Raw genomic sequence first — 19330 nt, 5'->3', positions numbered from 1 at the left:
ATTCAATACTCTGACCAATAAAGAAAGCATACCAAATGTCTTGTTCACTATCCTTTCTACCCGAGACTCCACTTTCAAGGAACTATGAACCTGCACTCCAAGGTCTTTTTGTTCAGCAACACTCCCTAGGACCTTACCATTAAGTGTAAAAGTCCTACTGAGATTTGCTTTCCTACAATGCAGCACCTCACATTTATCTAAATTAAACTCCATCTGCCACTTCTCAGCCTATTGGCCTATCTGATCAAGATCCTGATGTAATCGGAGGTAACCCTCTTCGCTGTCCACTGCGCCTCCAAATTTTGGTGTCATCTGCAAACTTACTAACTGTATCTCCTATTCTCACATCCAAATCATTTCTATAAAATGATGAAAAGTAGTGGACCGAGCATCAATCCTTGTGGTACTACTGGTCACAGGCCTCCAGTCTGAAAAACAACCCTCCACCACCACCCTCTGCCTTCTACCTTTGAGCCAGTTCTGTATCCAAATGGCTAGTTCTCCCTGTATTCCATGAGATTTAACTTTGCTAACCAGTCTCCCATGGGGAACCCTGTCGAACGCCTTACTGAAGTCCATAAAAATCACATCTACTACCCTGCCCTCATCAATCATCTTCATTTTTCTTCAAAAAACTCAATCAAGTTTTTGAGACATGATTTCCCACACACAGAGTTATATTGACTGTCGCTAATCAGTCCTTGCCTTTCCAAATGCATGTACATCCTGTCCCTCAGGATTCTCTTCAACAACTTGCCCACCACTGACATCAGGCTCATGGTCTATAGTTCCTGGCTTGGCCTTACTACCCTTCTTAAACAGTGCCACCATGGCAGCCAACCTCCAGTCTTCTGGCACCTCACCTGTGACTATCAATGATACAAATATCTCAGTAATAGGCCCAGCAATCACTTCCCTAGTTTCCCACAGAATTCTTGGGTACACCTGATCAGCTCCTGGGGATTTATCCACCTTTACCTGTTTCAAGACATCCAGCACTTCCTCCTTTCTAATATGGACATTTTTCAAGGTGTCACCATCTATTCCCTTATGTTCTATATCTTCCATGTCCTTTTTCACAGTAAATACTGATGCAAAATACTCATTTAGTATCTCCCCCCACCCCCCCCATTTCCTGCGGCTCCAGACAAAGACCACCTTACTGATCTTTGAGGGGCCCTATTCTCTCCATAGTTAACCTTTTGTCCTTAATGTATTTGTAAAAACCCTTTGAATTCTCTTCAACCCTATTTGCCAAAGCTATCTCATGTCCCCTTTTTGCCCTCCTGATTTCCCTCTTAAGCATACTCCTACTGCCTTTATACTCTAAGGATTCACTTGACTGGTCCTGTCTGTACCTGACATATGCTTCCTTCTTTATCTGAACTGAACCCTTAATTTCTCTAGTCATTCAACATTCCCTATATCTACCAGTTTTTTCCTTTCACACTAACAGGAATACACTCTCTCTGGATTCCAGTTATCTCGTGTCTGAAGGCTTCCCATTTTCCAGCCATCCCTTTACCTGCAAACATCTGACCCCAGTCAGCTTTTGAAAGTTCTTGCCTAATACTGTCAAAATTGGCCTTTCTCCAATTTAGTACTTCAACTTTTAGATCTGGTCTATCCTTTAAAGCTAATAGAATTATAGCCACTGGCCCCAAAGTGCCCCCCACCTCCACTGACACCTCAGCCACCTGCCCTGCTTTATTTCCCAAGAGTTCGTAAAGTTTTGCACCTTCTCTAGTAGCTACATCCACATGCTGAATCATAAAATTTTCTTGTACACATTTAACAAATTCCTCTCCGTCTAAACCCTTAACACTACGGAAACCAGTCTATATTTGGAAAGTTAAAATCCCCTACCATAACCACTCTATTTCCTTCCGACTAATAGGGGGTCTTAATACAATCCCAATAAGGTGGTCATCACTTTCATATTTCTCAATTCCACACAACTAACTTCCCTGGATGTACTTCCAGGAATATCCTCCCTCTGTACAGCTGTAGTGCTAACCCTTATCAAAAATGCCACTCCCCCTCCTCTCTTGCCTCCCTTTCTGTCCTTCCTGTAGCACTTGCATCCTGTAACATTAAGCTGCCAGTCCTGTCCATCCCTGAGCCATGTTTTTGTAATTGCTAAGATATCCCTGTCCCATGTTCCTTATCATGCCTCTAACTACGACTAACCATGCAACTTTTCCCCCTTCCTATAACTGCCATCCATCACATCCCCTTGCTCTTGTAAATTCCTCATTGCCTCTAACTGTCTCTCCAACCAATCCAATAGATCTGATAGGATTCACAACCAACAGAATTTATTGTTGATGTAATCCTCAGTTTGGTTCAATTTCAGAAATATGCCAGAGAGAGTGATATAACTATGAAATTGAAATTGCAGCATGCATTGAATTTAATTGTGAAATTGTCCTCAATTGAAATCTCAATGCACTTTACTTCTAATACTTCAATCTAGCAAAGAACAATGAGGTGAAATTGCTCAGATTCATTCAGAACTATAACAGTTGTCTTTGAATTTAATGTTATAAAATTCTGCTGAGAGCCAAAGAGGCACTAAGCTCGTACTTAAAATCACCATCCTAGCATAGAACTGGCCCAATTTTCATTTAAACTGGGCCCAGGTGGCTATGTATCTTCCAGCAGTAACCCTTTAGAGTTTGGGGAATCTTGCAATATGAAAAGATGTGAATTCATCCTGCTAAATTTTACACCATGAGGATAATGTTTGAGCGATAAGCATCTGAGGCTTAAGTTTATTCCCTGCACCACATGGACAGATATTATAAATGTTTTCTTTCATAGTTTGAAAGAAAGCGGAGGCAGAAACACTCAGAGCAGTGGTAACCCGAACTGTTGCTGGCACTTACATTCCAGCCATAACATCTAACTTGCACATCAGTTTGCAAGAGATGGTATGACTCCACCTCTGCCTTCTTAATGATTCTAAGTCAACTCTTCAGACATTCTTAGGCAAATGGAGCTAAATCTGTTAACATAACTGAATTGAATGACCCCAGGGAGTCTGCAACTAAGTAGATTCTTGTTTGAGAAGTAGAATAGTGTTTAAGATATGGCTGGATTGCTATAGTTATGTAATCTCTGCCTGGGCTGCAACCCAGATGGAATAAGCTATTTTAAAAAGATGCAATACCTGGAAATAAATATATTGGGTGCACTGGAACATTGTTCTGAGATATACAACACATGTGGCATCATTTAGGTCATTTGTAGGTTTTCCTGGTTTTTCCTTTGGGAAGTACCTTTGTATGCAATATGGGGCAGTCACTTGAAAAATGCTGTCGGGGTGGCGCTGTTGAGAAAGTGGAGTATTTTCGGAACTATGTAAGAGCCAGCTACTGAAAGAAACAGGGAGGGAAGAAATAAAAGCTTTTTAAAAAAAATCAACAAATCTGTAACTTTGAATTACTGTTGAGTCAAATGGCCGTGTATTTTCCATTCCCTGCTGTTGAGGAAATGAAAGGAGACACAAGACAATTGGATTTTTTCCTCCTTCAGTGGCAAAACTGTAAAAGCTGCGGAGTTTTTTTTTAAAAAAATACCTGAGCAAAAAGGAGTAGGAACCTGCTATCGGTGCTGGGGAAAGGGTGCTTCAAGCCGTATTGCAACCCAGATTTCACTGAGGAGCAGGAAGTCTAGAATGGAGGAATTATTAAATGCTTTAAGACACTCTTGGAGCTCTTCGTGCTGTCACTTCACTTCACCGGTGTATTGGCCACCAAGGGAACAACAAGAGAATACATACACCCTCATGTTACTTGCTCAAATAACTCTGATAGATTAAACATGATTTCTCCTTCCACAAAATTATGTCGATTCTGCCTGATTACCTTGAATTGAAATAAGTGCTCTCCTATAATTTATTAATAATAGTTACTAAAATTTTCAATATGGTAAGTATTAAGCTAAGTGACTTTTCTTTTCTTGCTTGCTTCCCTCTCTTTTTGAGTAAATAAATATCTTTGATATTTAATATTACCACTTTTCAATTTAATGGAACTTTTCCAGAATAAAGGGAATGTGAGAAAGGCAAAACCAATGCATCAACTATCACACGAGCTCTTCATTCCATTCCGTCAGTTGAAGTCCATCAGGATCCAAGCATTGTTAGCCTGCAGCTCCAACAATTTTCACAGTACCATTTTTCTACTGATTGTGATTTTTCTCAGTTCCTCACTACTTTCCATTTTCTGATTTATCATTACCTCTGGGATGTGACCGATATTTTAAAAATTGTGCTGTTCGATATTTTAGCTGGAATTTCAAGTTTGAAAAGAGGGTAATTTTTTTTCTTGATACCTCCTTGTTGAATTGTGTGATGTCGACAAAAATGCAAATTGCACCTTTTGACTCGATTATCAGGCTCTAACATCATTCAACTTGCTTCGTGAGGGGGGGAAAAAGGTTTCCTATTCTTGTCATTTCTTGATTCTGAGATTGTTTTGTTGAGGGATGCAGTATTTTCCTGGCTGTAGTAGTTTGGAATCTTTCTTCAATATAGTGCTGTATTTGATTTTTCAACCTTACTTTAAAAAACTTGGGGAATTTGTTTTCAAAAGAACATCATGGTTTCTGTTTCTGTGGTAATCTCTACCATATTTTGAATGAGATTGGGACAATGCAACATAGAGGTTTACTAATATTTTGGCATATTGGAGATTTGCTTCTAACATAACTTGAACACAAAGTGCAATGCCCCTTGGACCATGTACATGAACCTTTGTCAAAAGTAAATGTTTTGACAATCTGAATTCACTATCCGATAATACCGTAACACTTTAAATTTGAAATTCATGAGATGCTCATTGAGTCAAACACAGATGTCAAAATTCTTCAACTTGGTTGTTAATTTCCCGTCGGAAAACTTTAGGTTTGTCTTCTACTAGAAATCTACTTTATCTCTATATCTTGATCGCTTTTCAGTCGTTTACTTTTCTCTGTCTAGATGCTACTTTGATACATTATTTGAAATTGATCTACTGTTTCACAATAATAGTATTCAGTTTCTAAAGCTAGGAAGTATTCATACATGGGAGGTTTCCACAGCATTGGGAGGACTTTTAGAGTCTCATCTCTAATCTACCCAAGGCAATGGCTTATCCAGTCTGTCTTTTGTAGTTGGCACCTAAAAGAAATAAATAGATTCCATAGATATTCTGTGCCAAGTTATATTTACTCTAAGGATAGACCAGTTTTGTTTCCAGAGCTCTGCTTCATTCGATATTGAATGCTTTTCTTTAGAGTTAGGTCTTCTTTGGACCATAATGTATCAAACAGACTCCTCTGCAATGCCTACAGTAACTTGGTCAGAAATGAATCTGACTTTGTCCCCATAGTTGCATCACTCTTCCATCCCCTATTGAACATTAATGAAACCATCTATTGATTTCCTAAATGTTACAGTCTTGTGTTGAATATTGCCCTTTTCAGAATTATTGGTTCTGTGGATGAAATAACTGTCAACGGCTTTCCATAACTCTTTGAAATTGTGTGATGTTTCACTAACTCCTTAGCAGACAACAGTATCATTTGATTACTCCTTTTATTTTTAAAACTCAACCACAGGATGCAAGCATCACTAGCCTGGCCAGGATTGATTGCCCAGTCCTAACTGCCTTTGAAAAGTGGTGGTGAGCTGGCTTCTTAACCTGCTGAAGTCTGTGGAGTGTATGAGCACACACCATACAATTTGGAATGAAGTTTGCTATGATTCATGCTGATTTTATAGTAAATATGAATATATAATTACAAAGTAATGCATGTTGGGATATTGCACAAGTGTAAGGTTTGGGTTGCGTGCTCGAGTCAGTCTTGCCTGATTGCGACCTGTCAGGTGACAAAAGGTGAAGAAAGATGACCATTGCACAACATGATGGTCTGCAGCAATCCAAGAGACAATTGTGGCAGTGTCTTGATTTGGAGATGCCAGTGTTGGACTGGGATGTACAAAGTTAAAAATCACAGCACCAGGTTTAGTCCAACAGGTTTAAATGGAAGCACTAGCTTTCAGAGCACTGCTCCTTCATCAGTTGGTTGTGGAGTACACAATTTTAAGACAGTTTATAAGCAAAATTTTACAGTGTGATGTAGTTGAAATTATACATTGAAAAATACCTTGATAGGTTTAACAAACAATCATCTGTTAGAATGACCATGTCAGTTTCACATCTTTCATATGTAAATCACAAAACCTTTTTTTAAAAAAAAAGTAACATTCTCAGGCTAATTGTTAAAGTTAACATTAGAGTACTCTTACTGTTTGTGGGCTTTCAGGGTTGGCTGCTCTGATGGCCACAGCTCTTGTTTTCACATAAGGGCTTATCACCTTGAGGAATTTGCTGCATCGCCTGGTCATTCCCAAAAAGGTGCTACCACAACAGAATTTGGCGTTGAGTGTGTTGGGAAAGAGACCTACATAAAGCAGGCGGCAGCCTGAGGGAGCTTCCTGGTCCATCAGGGACACCCCTGAGCCTGACAGAATAAGGACTGGCCACCCACAAAAAGAAATAAACGTTTTGTTTACAATTTGGATTGAATTCTGTTGAGTAAAGGAGGTCCTCGGGGATGCAGAAGTGCAGAAAAGCTGCTGGAAGTTCTCTCTGGTCCAAAGAATCAAAAAAGAGTCTATAATAAATTGAGATCTTAAGAGACCGAGAGAATTGGTCAAGGTCACTGCCCAGTGCAATGAGTGAGAGTAGTGTGGATGGCACAGTGGTTAGCACTGCTGCCTCACAGCACCAGAGACCTGGGTACAAATCCTGCCTCAGGCGACTGACTGTGTGGAGTTTCACATTCTCCCAGTGTCTGTGTGGGTTTCCTCCCACAATCCAAAGATGTGCAGGTTAGGCGAATTGGCCATGCTACATTGCCCGTAGTGTTAGGTAAAGGGGTAAATGTAGGGGAATGGGTCTGGGTGGGTTGCGCTTCGGCGGGTCGGTGTGGACTTGTTGGGCCAAAGGGACTGTTTCCACACTAAGCAATCTAATCTTAACAAAAAAAGAGACAGTAGAAATTGTCTGGTCAAAAATTCCACGTGGTGTTAGTGAGTCCTTGTGCCTCACCAGCAGTGAGGGCCTGCACAGGCAAGGTTCTGGAGTGAGAGCGAGCGCGGAGTTCCCTGCTGCTTGCAGAAATATTCATGTGTTGAGAGCTAAGACTGAGAGTAGAGAGAATGAGAGATTAACCCTTTGTGATCTGGTTGGAATGCACATTTTCTTCTTGGTGATTGCATGTTTGTGTCTTGTTCCCCGGAGCTTGAGATCCGGGAGAGTTTTAACATTAATTTGTGCTTTGGGAATTTAAGAGAATTTCTTTTAAGGGTTTTTAAGGAACCAGTGATTAGTAAGTTCTGCAGATACCACCCTAGAACAGTCATAGAGATGTATAGCACAGAAACAGACCCTTCGGTCCAACTTGTCCATGCCAACCAGATATCCCAACCAATCTAGTCCCACCTGCCAGTACCCGGCCCATATCCCTCCAAACCCTTCCTATTCATATACCCATCCAAATGCCTCTTAAATGTTGCAATTGTACCAGCCTCCACCACTTCTACTGGCACCTCATTCCATACACATACCATCCTCTGCGTGAAAAAGTTGCCCCTGAGGTCTCTTTTAGATCTTTCCCCTCTCACCCTAAATCTATGCCCTCTAGTTCTGGATTGCCCTACCCCAGCGAAAAGACTGTCTATTTATCCTACCCATGCCCCTCATGGTTTTATAAACCTCTAAGGTCACACCTCAGCCTCCGATACTCCAGGGAAAACAGCCCCAGCCTATTCAGCCCTACCCCAGCTCAAATCCTCCAACCCTGGCAACATCGTGCAACTCTTTTCTGAACCCTTTCAAGTTTCACATCATCTTTCCAATAGAATTTCATGCAATATTCCAATATCCTGTACAGCCGCAACATGACCTCTCAACTCCTGTACTCAATACTCTGACCAATAAAGGAAAGCATACCAATCACCTTCTTCACTATCCAATCTACCTGCAACTCCACTTTCAAGGAGCTATGAACCTGCACTCCAAGATCTCTTGGTTCAGCAACATTCCCTAGGACCTTACCATTAAGTTTATAAGTCCTGCTAAGGTTAGCTTTCCTAAAATGCAGAACCTCGCATTTATCCAAATTAAACTCCATCTGCCACGTCTCAGCCTATTGGCCCATCTGATCAAGATCCTGTTGTAATCGGAGGTAACGTTCTTCGCTGTACACTATACTTCCAATTTTGATGTCATCTGCAAACTTATTAATTATATCTCTTATGCTCACATCTAAACCATTTAGATAAATGATGAATAGTGGTCACAGGCCTCCTGTCTGAAAATCAACCCTCCACCACCACCTTGTCTTCTACCTTTGAGCCAGTTCTGTAAGCAAATGGCTAGTTCTCCTTCTATTCCATGAGGTCTAATCTTGCTAACCAGTCTCCCATGGGGAACTTTGTCAAACACCTTACTGAAGTCCATATAGATCACATCTACCACTTTGCCCTCGTCAATCCTCTTTGTTACTTCTTCAGAAAACTCGATCAAGTTTGTGAGACATGATTTACCACGCATAAAGCCATGTTGACCATCCCTAATCAGTCCTTGCCTTTCCAAATACATGTGCATCCTGTCCCTCAGGATTCCCTTCAACAACTTGCCCACCACTGACATCAGGCTCATGGTCTATAGTTCTCTGGCTTGTCCTCATCACCCTTCTTAAACAGTGCCACCACGTTAGCCAACCTCCAGTCTTCCGGCACCTGACATGTGACTATTGAGGATACAAATATTTCAGTATCAGGCCCAGCAATCACTTCCCTAGCTTCCCACACCTGATCAGATCCTGGGATTTACCTACTTATGCGTTTCAAGACATCCAGCACTTTCTCCTCTGTAATAGACATTTTCCAAGATGTCACCATCTATTTCCCTACATTCTATATCTTCCATGTCCTTTTCCACAGTAAACACTAATGCAAAATACGCATTTAGTATCTCCCCCATCTCCTGTGGCTCCACACAAAGGTCACCTTGCTAATCTTTGAGGAGCCCAATTCTCTCCCTAGTTACCTTTTTGTCCTTAATGTATTTGTAAAAACCCTTTGGATCCTCCTTAACTGTATTTGCCAAAACTCTCATGTCCGCTTTTTGCCCTCCTGATTTCCCTCTTAAGTATACTCCTACTGCCTTTATACTTTTCTAAAGATTCACTTGATCCATCCTGTCTGTACCTGACATATGCTTCCTTCTTTTTCTTAACTAAACCCTCAATTTTTTTAGTCATCCAGCATTCCCTATACCTACCAGCCTTTCCTTTCATCATAACAGGGTGACACTTTCACTGGATTCTTGTTCTCATTTCTGAAGGCTTCCTATTTTCCAGCCGTCCCTTTAACTGCAAACGTCTGCTCCCAATCAGCTTTTGAAAGTTCCTGCCTCATACCACAAATAGATTATCTTTATTAATTAGTTGAAATCAAGAATGTTTAGGAACTAATAGATTGATAAGAGATGATTACAAACTGTAGAGTTAGGGAATACTCATAATAATTGATGAGGTGCTACTGGACATGTAAGGCAAAAGGGAGCGAACCGTGAGAACAGAGGCAATAGATTAACTGAACTGAAATATAGGTCAGGATGAACAAAGGAAAGCAGTTGAAATATTGGGTAAAAAATTCCCTATTTCAAAATGTGACATAGTGAGGATCTCAGAGAAATGACAAGAAAGAACTAAGTAACTAAGTGGCCAAAATCAGGCATATCTGATGAAATGGAAGGATTAATTAAAAACCACAAACCAAAAGATGATTCTAATAAGAGGAATCAGAAAATGGAACAGGAGACAGAAATTTTAAAACTTTTCAGGTAAGAGTGAGAGAAACGGATAACAGCACACCAGGCACCCTGTAGTTACCAGGCACCCTGTAGTTACCAGGCAAGCTACCAAAGAACAACAAAAGCAGTCTGAAACTGAAGGTCAGGCAGATAACACTCCTTTGTATCCTGATTTGCAGGAGCTAGAGGAACCGCTGCCTTACTCGAACAAAGAAAACACAAAGCAATGTCCTTTGATTAAGGGAATGATGGAAATAGGAGGAGATAGATTGGGTTGAGGACAAGGATGATAAAGCTAAACTGAACCAGAGAAGGGAGGAAGTGAAGGAAATGATCAAGGAAAGGCAACATGAGAGAGAATTGTTACGGACGTAGTGGAAAAATCCAAAACACAGAGGGAGAATTTGGTATTGATCGGGGTCAGAGGGAACACGACCTTTTGAAGGGGGTCAAAGGTTTCCAAACAGCATGATCAGAGGAGGGCCCAAAGGGAACTCCCTGGATGAGGATGATAGCAGGGAGAAAAAGAATCCCCATATGCAAAAAGAATTATGCCGTTGCTCATAAATGGGGGTGGGTGCGGTCAGTCACAATACGTTCCTTGGGGATCCCAGGATCCGGAGGGGCTGAGAAATGCACTGCCCAATATACATGAGGGTGCAGGGAAGTGGATTAGTGCCTTTGAAGATGAAACCACAGGACTGTTGAGTATGGGAGATTTGAAGGCACTGCTATTATCGGTGACGGGGTTCCTGAAGTTAGGTCGCAGACTAATGCGGAGGCATGAACAACTCGTCTTAAAAATATTGCTAGAATTGCAAATGAAATGGCTGAGAGATCCATTTGGTTAAGCAGCTATTTGTCACAGCTTTGACTGTTCAGGAATGGGAGTGCCTCATTACCCCTACAAGCAAGGAATAAGCAAAAGCTGCAAACAGATAGGAAGAACGTTGGAAAAATGTTCATGAGTGCGAGAGCGAGTGAAAATTTTATTAAAAAAGGTTATGAGATATTAACCCACCCATTCTTCTTACAGACCATGACTGCTCTATTGTCAATAGTCACATTTTACATGACAGCCAGCCAATCTTACTTCAATTCAAATCAGTTTAATATGGAGGAAGGTGACATTACCTGCTCTCAAATCCCCCATTATTTTATGCTACTGCCAAAGATCAATTTCACCCCTTTTACCTCATTGGGTAAATCAAAGATTTGACTAAAGGCAGTAAAAGCAGTAGCACTGTAAATCCTGGCCTCGGCAGGTATCAACTCAATTTTTAAAAGTAATAATCTAAACCTACCATTGAGGAAAATCATCTCAGACTTTAACATTTGCTCATTGAGTGAAGGAACTAAATGAACTTTATAGAAATTCGTTTATTTTTTTTTAAATTGCAAGTATAAAGATAGATTTAAAATATCCCAAGCCAACAGCATTTTTTTCAGAAAATGATACTAGCAGATTTAGTTTTTGTTTTAGGCCCATTTGTTTCCACTTCATTTTAAGACTACTGCATCTCATTGGTGATTGCCAATTGCAGCTTTTCTCTACATCAGTTTCCCTCCCTCACAATTGAAGTTTCAGTTCAACATTAGGTTGTGACAACTCATGTAACAGAATTAATATCCTATTGTTAATATCCGTGTCTTTGGTTTCGGCCATTACTTATGCAAAGTACTTTGTTAACATGTGATCAGACAAGACCTTTTAATGCTGCTGCAGTCATTCACGATCTATAGAATTATAAATGAGCAATAACTGGTCAGAACTACTTAAGGAACCTAATCTGGGATTTAAATTAAGGGACTAGAACGAGGTTATTATAATGGTTTTCAAGGTTGGAAACATTGTATATTTTACACTTTATCACTGATTTTTGAATAAATGATGTTTTAAAATCTTAGTCGCTTGTTAAGTTTCCACCTCTGAATTAATTATTAAATTATTATATTAGTTTTTTTTTAAAATAATAAATTCACCCAGGTAAATAGTGCTGTGAAGAAGGCATATGGTGTACTGGCTTTTGGTAGAGAAATCGAGTTCCGGAGTCCTGAGGTCATGTTGCAGTTGTATAAGACACTGGTGCGGCCGCATCTGGAGTATTGTGTGCAGTTTTGGTCGCCATACTATAGGAAGGATGTGGAGGCACTGGAACAGGTGCAAAGGAGGTTTACCAGGATGTTGCCTGGTATGGTAGGAAGATCGTATAAGGAAAGGCTGAGGCACTTGGGGCTGTTTTCATTAGAGAAAAGAAGGTTTAGGGGTGACTTGATAGAGGTGTACAAGATTATTAGGGGTTTAGATAGGGTTGACCATGAGAACCTTTTTCCACGTATGGAGTCAGATATTACGAGGGGGCATAGCTTTAAATTAAGGGGTGGTAGGTATAGGACTGATGTTAGGGGTAGATTCTTTACTCAGCGAGTCCTGAGTTCATGGAATGCCCTGCCAGTAACAGTGGTGGACTCTCCCTCTTTATGGGCATTTAAACGGGCATTGGATAGGCATATGGAGGAAAGTGGGCTAGTGTAGGTTAGGTGGGCTTGGATCGCCGAAGGGCCTGTACTGCGCTGTATTTTTCTATGTTCTATGAGCCTTGAATCTCAAAATCAGAATGAATTAGTAGGATTGATTGGTTTTATACCTTAACACATTATCAGTGATCTGTGTCATTGTCTCATGGTTACTTTGAAGCATGGCTGCATTGATTAATTATTAATTAAATAATGGAAGGATAAAGCCAATAGTAAATGAAAAGATATCTTAGTGGCCATTTGAAGGAATTATGCACATGTTAGGGAGATAGAGATATGTACAGCAGATGGAACTCCCAAAAGCTGGGAGATGTTCATAGCTGCGAATGGGTAGATGTAAAACAAAGGGAACAAGAGAAACAGTGTAAGGCCACTAAGGTTGAGGAATATATTAAAACAAGTTAAAGCAACAACGCTGTAAAAAAGAAATTACATTTTACTTGGAATCCCAAACCTATGTCTGGCATACTGATCCTATTTGAAGATGGGGATGACAGTGATAGGGATGAGGGACGGGAATTTTATTCCAGGATACCATTGAGCCCTTAACATCTGATTGTCCCCAGCATACCCCCTCATGATAAACCTTTCCTTATGTTGAAAGTGAAGTATCCAGTCTTCATAGCCGATATTATGGGGATGAGTGGCCTGAACCATCTGAAACTAGGGATGATCCTGGGAATTAGAGTAATGTTTATGAAGCATGCCACTGAGTCCACGAAGAAACTGGCCCAACTTGCTCAAATATGTACAAAGCATAGGACATGGTTGAAGAGCTTCAGGGCAGAGGAAACGACCTGGGAGTTGCAGTGAGAGGGGGACTCCGAGATTCTTGTAGAGAGAAGAGGAAAACTTCAAGGCAGGCATCCTTGCAAGAGGAATTGCAGTAGGTTAAAATCAACTGGGTAAAAACAGTGACTGCAGATGCTGGAAACCAGATTCTGGATTAAAGGTGCTGGAAAAGCACAGCAGTTCAGGCAGCATTTGAGGGGCAGTAAAATCGACGTTTCGGGCAAAAGCCCTTCATCAGGAATGCCAACCTGCCAAGTTGAACAAAACCTTCTTTAGGCTTTGCTTTTTGTCCCTTGATTAGTGATCATATACGAAGTTCCTTTTTCTTATTAGCTCCTGAATTACCTCTATTTCTGACATGCAAATTGTGTCTTTTATTGAGAGTACTGATGAAAAATATTTCTTCAACACCGGTCATATTCTTAATCCGAACAATAATTTCTCCTGCCACTGCCTCTAAAGGACCTTTTATTTAAATTAATCCCCTGCTTTTCTGTGTACTTGTAAAAATTATTGCAATCCATTTTCACATTGCTAGTTTCCTATTATATTCTATACTTTTCCTTTTACTGATTTATAAAGCCTCCTGAATCTTCAGTTTTAATGACTAATGAGCCATTTTTAATGTAATGTGATCCTTTACTTCTCAAGTAAGACACAGACAGATTTTACTCACTGCTTTTTAAAAATTAGAAGAGATTTTTGAGTTCTTTAAGTTTTTCTTTAAATGTTTTCTCCTGGTTTATCTATCATCAGTTTAGATAGTTCTCGCATCATACTGAGGTAATTGGCTTTGTTTAAATTTAAGATTCTTGTTTTGAACAAGTAACTCTCAAACCTAATATGAAATTCAATTATCATATCTTTTCCACAGAGAATCTTTTGCCAGGATATTTCTAATAAACCAACAATTACACAGTTCTAGATTTCAAATAAATCCCTAGTTGCTTCCATATTCTACAAACAATGTAATTTGTTGACTGCATCAGAAAACCAAAGCCCTTCATGCTTTCTGTATTATTTTATTGCAAACTTTAATCATTTCTTGCTTAATACTCTGTCCAACAACATAACTATTCTCAAGGGATCCTATAAATTACTTCCATCAGCTTTTTATGACCCTTGCTATTCATAATTTCAATTCATTCGGATTCAAGTTTTTCATCTGGTGAGCCAAGGTCCTTTCTTACCATTGTCCTTCTGCTATTTCAGTACGGCTTCATGCTCTCATCCTGACCTGGAAAAATTCATAAACTTCACTTCCAGTTTCCATCCCTCTATCACCTTCACCTGGTCTATCTCCAACACTTGCCTTCCTTTCCTTGACCTTTATCTCCATTTCCAACAAATGTCTATCCATTACAAGCCCACCGACTCCCACAGCCGTCTGGACTACAGCTGTTCTCACCCTACATCCTGTAAGGACTCGATCCCTTTCTCTTAGCTCCTTCGCCTCAGCCGCATTTGTTCCAATGAGGCCACAAGTGGTGCTCTTAATATGTGCTCCTTCTCCCACCATGGCTTCCCACCCACAGTTGTTGACAGAGCTCTCGACAGCATGTGGTCCATCTCCCGCATCACGACCCTCACCCCCTCCCAGAACAAAGATAGGGTCCCTCTTGTTCTCACCTTTCACTCCACCAGCCTTCACATGCAAAGAATAATCCTCTGCCATTTTCGCCAACTCCAACACAACGCCACCACTAAACACATCTTCCCTTCCCTCCCCGTCTGCATTCCGCAGAGATCGTTCCCTCCAGGACAACCTAGTTCATTTCTCCATCACACCCGGCACCTTCCCATGCAATCGCAGAAGGTGCAGCACCTGCCCCTTTACCTTTTCCATGCTCACCATCCAAGGCTCCAAACACTCGTTTCAGATTAAGCAGTGTTTCACTTGTACCTCTTTCAATTTCGTCTATGCATTCGTTGCTCCCAATGTGGTCTCCTCTATATCAGAGAGGCAAAATGCCAACTGGGTGATTGCTTTGCTAAGCATCTTCGGTCTGTACGCAATTAGGTCCTGGACCTTCCCGTGGCTTGCCACTTCAACACACAATCCTGCTCCCATGCCCACATGTCTGTCCTTGGCCTGCTGCAATGTTCCAGTGAAGCTCAATGCAGACAGGAGGAACAGCATCTCACCTTCGACTAGGCATGTTACAGCTTGCCAGTCTCAACATGGAATTCAACAACTTCAGATGATTATCCCATCTTGACGCCTCTGTTTTCATTCTGCTCCATAATTTCATTTCATTTATTTTTTAAATTTTTTCTTCATTGTTCTGTAACTCTTATTTCTTGATTGTCTCATTCTCTCGCTCCCCACACATCACCTTTTTCTTCTCCTCTTCCCCCATTGCTACCCTTCGCCCCCTGTTTTCCATTTTGCCCCTGCTTCACCTATCCCCCACATATTTTGTCACAAAACACTGGCTTCAGCCTTGGTCATTCACAGCTCCTAATCTCCCTATAATCTCTCAATGCACTGTCATTATCACCTCTTTATTGCTATCTTTGCTTCTGGAGCCATGACTCACCTTCTCACAAGGTGAGAAGAAGGGCTCATGCCAGACACATCGATTCTCCTGCTCCTTGGATGCTGCCTGACCTGCTGTGCTTTTCCAACAACACTTTCAGCTCTGATCCCCAGCATCTGCAGTCCTCACTTTCACCTTCTCACAGCCTCGTATAAATACCTCCCTATTTCTCCCTCTTTTTAGCTTTGACAAAGGGCCAGTTAGTCTTGACATGTCAGCTCTTTTCTCTCCTTACAAATGCTGCCAGACCTGCTGAGATTTTCCAGCATTTTCTCTTTTGGTTCCTTCTGCCATCAATGATTATCAGGATTACTATGCTTATTTTTTTTCTTACAACCTATAGTTTGAAGTAGTTTGTACCTTGCAAATTGTAGTTCCCAAATTTGGTCACCATATAAACATGGAACAGGATTTTCTTGGCTACAGTTAGTATCAGTTACTGGCACTCACCTGTGATTTTCCATAAGTTTATAAGTTATTGGATAGAGCGTTAACACTGAATTTATTCTGATGCTGGGTGGTCACCACCTGACACCAAAACTATCCCCCCTTTGCGGTCTATGTGAAAAGATCTTAATTGGTTTCTGACAATTGCCATTAAATTGCCATTAACTGGGTAAGTTAGCAGCCACTGCTTTGCCACCCAAATAGACTGTCTAGAAAAAGAAACCTAGGAGTAGCAGAGATCTGAGGAACTGACACATCAGCTGCACAAAGTGGAATTCTGCCTCCACCCATTTCCATTCTAACTCCTGGAGGAGTCTAAACATCCAACTCTAAATCTGAGTGCAGTGTGATATATAAATGTGCTGTGGGGTTTTCAATACTGTTAATAAGTTAACAAGGGATACCTTTTCTGTAGGTTGGTACATTTGTTGTCTACTGATGTTGATTTTAGTTTGTTATGGAAAAAATATTAAAACATGAAATCTTGTTTGATTATTTGCATTGTGAATTTCCAGTGATCATTCTTTTAAAAGTTATCAGCCTTTATGAGCAACCGAACAAAAGCTGCAGTGCAAGTTGAGTCTATGGAGCAGGAATATTCACTTTACCAAAAGAATTCATAGTAATCTCTCAGTTCTTCAGAAAATCATTGCACTAAACATATCTAATCAACTTTTTCTGATTAGGTAGAAAATAAAGCACCAATTCACAATGGCTCCTTCGGTCCAACCAGTTACTTTAGAGAAACATTCATATTTTAAACAATTGATTCAACTTGCATCAGCATATTTTCACAACTTAACATATTATAATCTGGTATTTCATCTTTGTACAGAAGGAACCTAATGAACAAGTTATAATACCATATTGTCAGCATCAAGTAAGGTTTTCCTGCACAAATAATTAGAATTGCTGCATTAAATTAAAAGTATATGGACCTCATTTTCCAAAACGAAGTTGTAACAATTGTTCCATTGCCTATATTTAAAAATTTTAGACAAGACCAGTTCTGGTTTCCCTTACTTTTAACAAGCCACTCATTTTATGAGTGTATTTGTTTAATGAAAACTTCTCTCACCTGTAAATCATTCGAGTCTGATAGGCCACAGTATCTTCTAATGATAAATCATATACTTTCAGGTACCAATTCATTTCAGATGCACGTACAATAGCCAATCTTTGAAACCTCTGCCACATTTGGATTGCTGTACTATTTCGACTGTCCTGAGAAAACTTCTGCCTTTCCTTGTTCAAGGAATTAACAGAATATTTTCTTAATTTGGAGATTTCATCAAGTTTGGTTGCTGAAGATCCAGTTCGTGCTGCTAGCATTTTGCTTGAATTAAGCCTAGAGAAGACAGCACCATTTAGTAAAATGGCATAGTCGTAAAATAGTTTAAAGTGACTGGGCTACTCAGTTCTCCCCTTATAACCTAACCTGTGTCACAAATGTAACAAGATAGGTGGATAGTCATGCCTCAAATAGAAGAAGACACTGTTCCCTTCATCGGAGGTATCTGTAACAGCACTTTTGCAAGTATAGCATATTTGGAATTTGTGCCATTAGTTTTGCAAATAATGTTTTATTTTAACAAAATCAACCAAAATATTTCATTTTAGAATTTTTCTTTGCAAAGATTGAACATTGTAATAGATTTTGGGATATAATTGTTAACTACCAGTTCTAGTATTGGTTCTCAGCCTGGCCAAGGTCTTACGTAAACTTAAGGATTGGAGTCCAGAGCAAATTTTGGTAAAGACTGGTTCCATAATCACTAATACAGCTGTGTTAGTATCAACTTCTATTAGAACTGGGTGACTATTTAACCTGATGCTTATTTTGATTGGTTCTGATTTGGATGTTGCTCTGCAATTTAATTGTTCCAAACCAGCTGTAGCTGGATTTTTCAGGGTGTGCACTTTTCTGGCTACTGGCCTATGAGTTCTCCTACTCAATTCAGGCCTAGTGGGACTCTTGATAACTTGAGTCTGCATTCTGGCAGACAATTTAAAAACCTGTGAAGATTTTTTTGAGGGTGTAAAGAAGAAAACAATGAGTCAGCATTATCAGATCATTCTCATATAGGTTATGGTTAATGGATCAGTGCTTGGACCCCAGTTAATCAAATCAAATCTAATAATGTGGACCAAATGTAATTTTTACTGGTTTGCTGATGATCCAAAGCTTAGTGGAAATGAAACTTGTGAAGAAGATGCAAAAATGTTTTAAGAGGATTTAGACAGGGCAAATAAGTGAGTAAGAATGTGGTAGATGGAACTAATGTAGATAAATCTTAGTTTAGCTACCTTGGTAGGTAAAACAGAAATACAGAACATTTCTTCAATAATGAGAGAGTTGGAAATGTTGATGTCCAAAGGGACCTGTTGTCATTGTTCATAACTTAAAATGCTGGTGCAACAATCAATTTGGAGGACAAATAGTATGTTGAACTTTATTGCAAGGGGATTATGACATAATAGTAAATAGGAGAGTGCTGATTGGCTGGTAGGTGATCTCTGATTAGTAATTCTATTGCCAGGGTGAATGTACTAGGTAATGAAGACTGACTGTTCGTGGCCAAGCTTTGTTTATATTTTAAAATCGTTTAGTTATGCCTGATCCTAATGCTTCTGTTCCTCTTCAGGGAACACGTGGTCAAGCTGCAAGGGAACATGTGCTGAAGGGGAAATTAAATGTCTAAAGCCATTTAGTAAGAAAGCCTCCAGTTTACTATTCCCAGCTGTACATAAAGCATCAACTTACTGACAAAACCTTAAGTAATGATTTCTGCTTGCGATATAACAAATCTTTGAGTTTTTGCCTCAAAATTTCACATTCTGGCCAACATAAACTTCTACAAGAGTTTTTTGAATCATTTCAGTTTAGCTTTAGTACCTTTTTTCAAATAATCCAATGTTATATCTTCCACTTCCAGAAAATTCTTAGCAACATTCAAAGCAGTCTTCAAATTCGATGCAATAAACTTCCACAATGCATTTATATTATGTCCAGAACATCACATATCAATTCTTTTAAAAGGAAAGGCACAGATCCTTCGGACGTCTAGTGAATATAAATCTCTGTTGAGCCTCAATTGCTATGATCCCAACTGATGTTAGGTTGAGCATTGAGTATAGCAG

At 39.9% G+C, this 19330-nt stretch overlaps 1 protein-coding gene across 2 annotated transcripts in view; it reads right to left on the bottom strand.

Moving 5' to 3' along the window:
- kcnab1a (potassium voltage-gated channel subfamily A regulatory beta subunit 1a) overlaps nt 1–17521 on the bottom strand; it is a 311661-nt gene extending 294140 nt beyond the window's left edge. For both annotated transcript variants that reach the window (XM_060834161.1, XM_060834163.1), the window contains exon 1: nt 17268–17521. In XM_060834161.1, the coding sequence (XP_060690144.1) occupies nt 17268–17521 (254 nt within the window). The remainder of the gene's footprint in view (nt 1–17267) is intronic.
- Nucleotides 17522–19330: the final 1809 nt, after the last annotated feature.

Source organism: Hemiscyllium ocellatum, chromosome 13, assembly GCF_020745735.1.
Source record: "Hemiscyllium ocellatum isolate sHemOce1 chromosome 13, sHemOce1.pat.X.cur, whole genome shotgun sequence".
In the NCBI taxonomy this organism is placed as follows: domain Eukaryota; kingdom Metazoa; phylum Chordata; class Chondrichthyes; order Orectolobiformes; family Hemiscylliidae; genus Hemiscyllium; species Hemiscyllium ocellatum.
The sequence above is the reverse complement of the archived record's forward strand: the minus strand, read 5'-3'. Positions and strand labels throughout refer to the sequence as shown.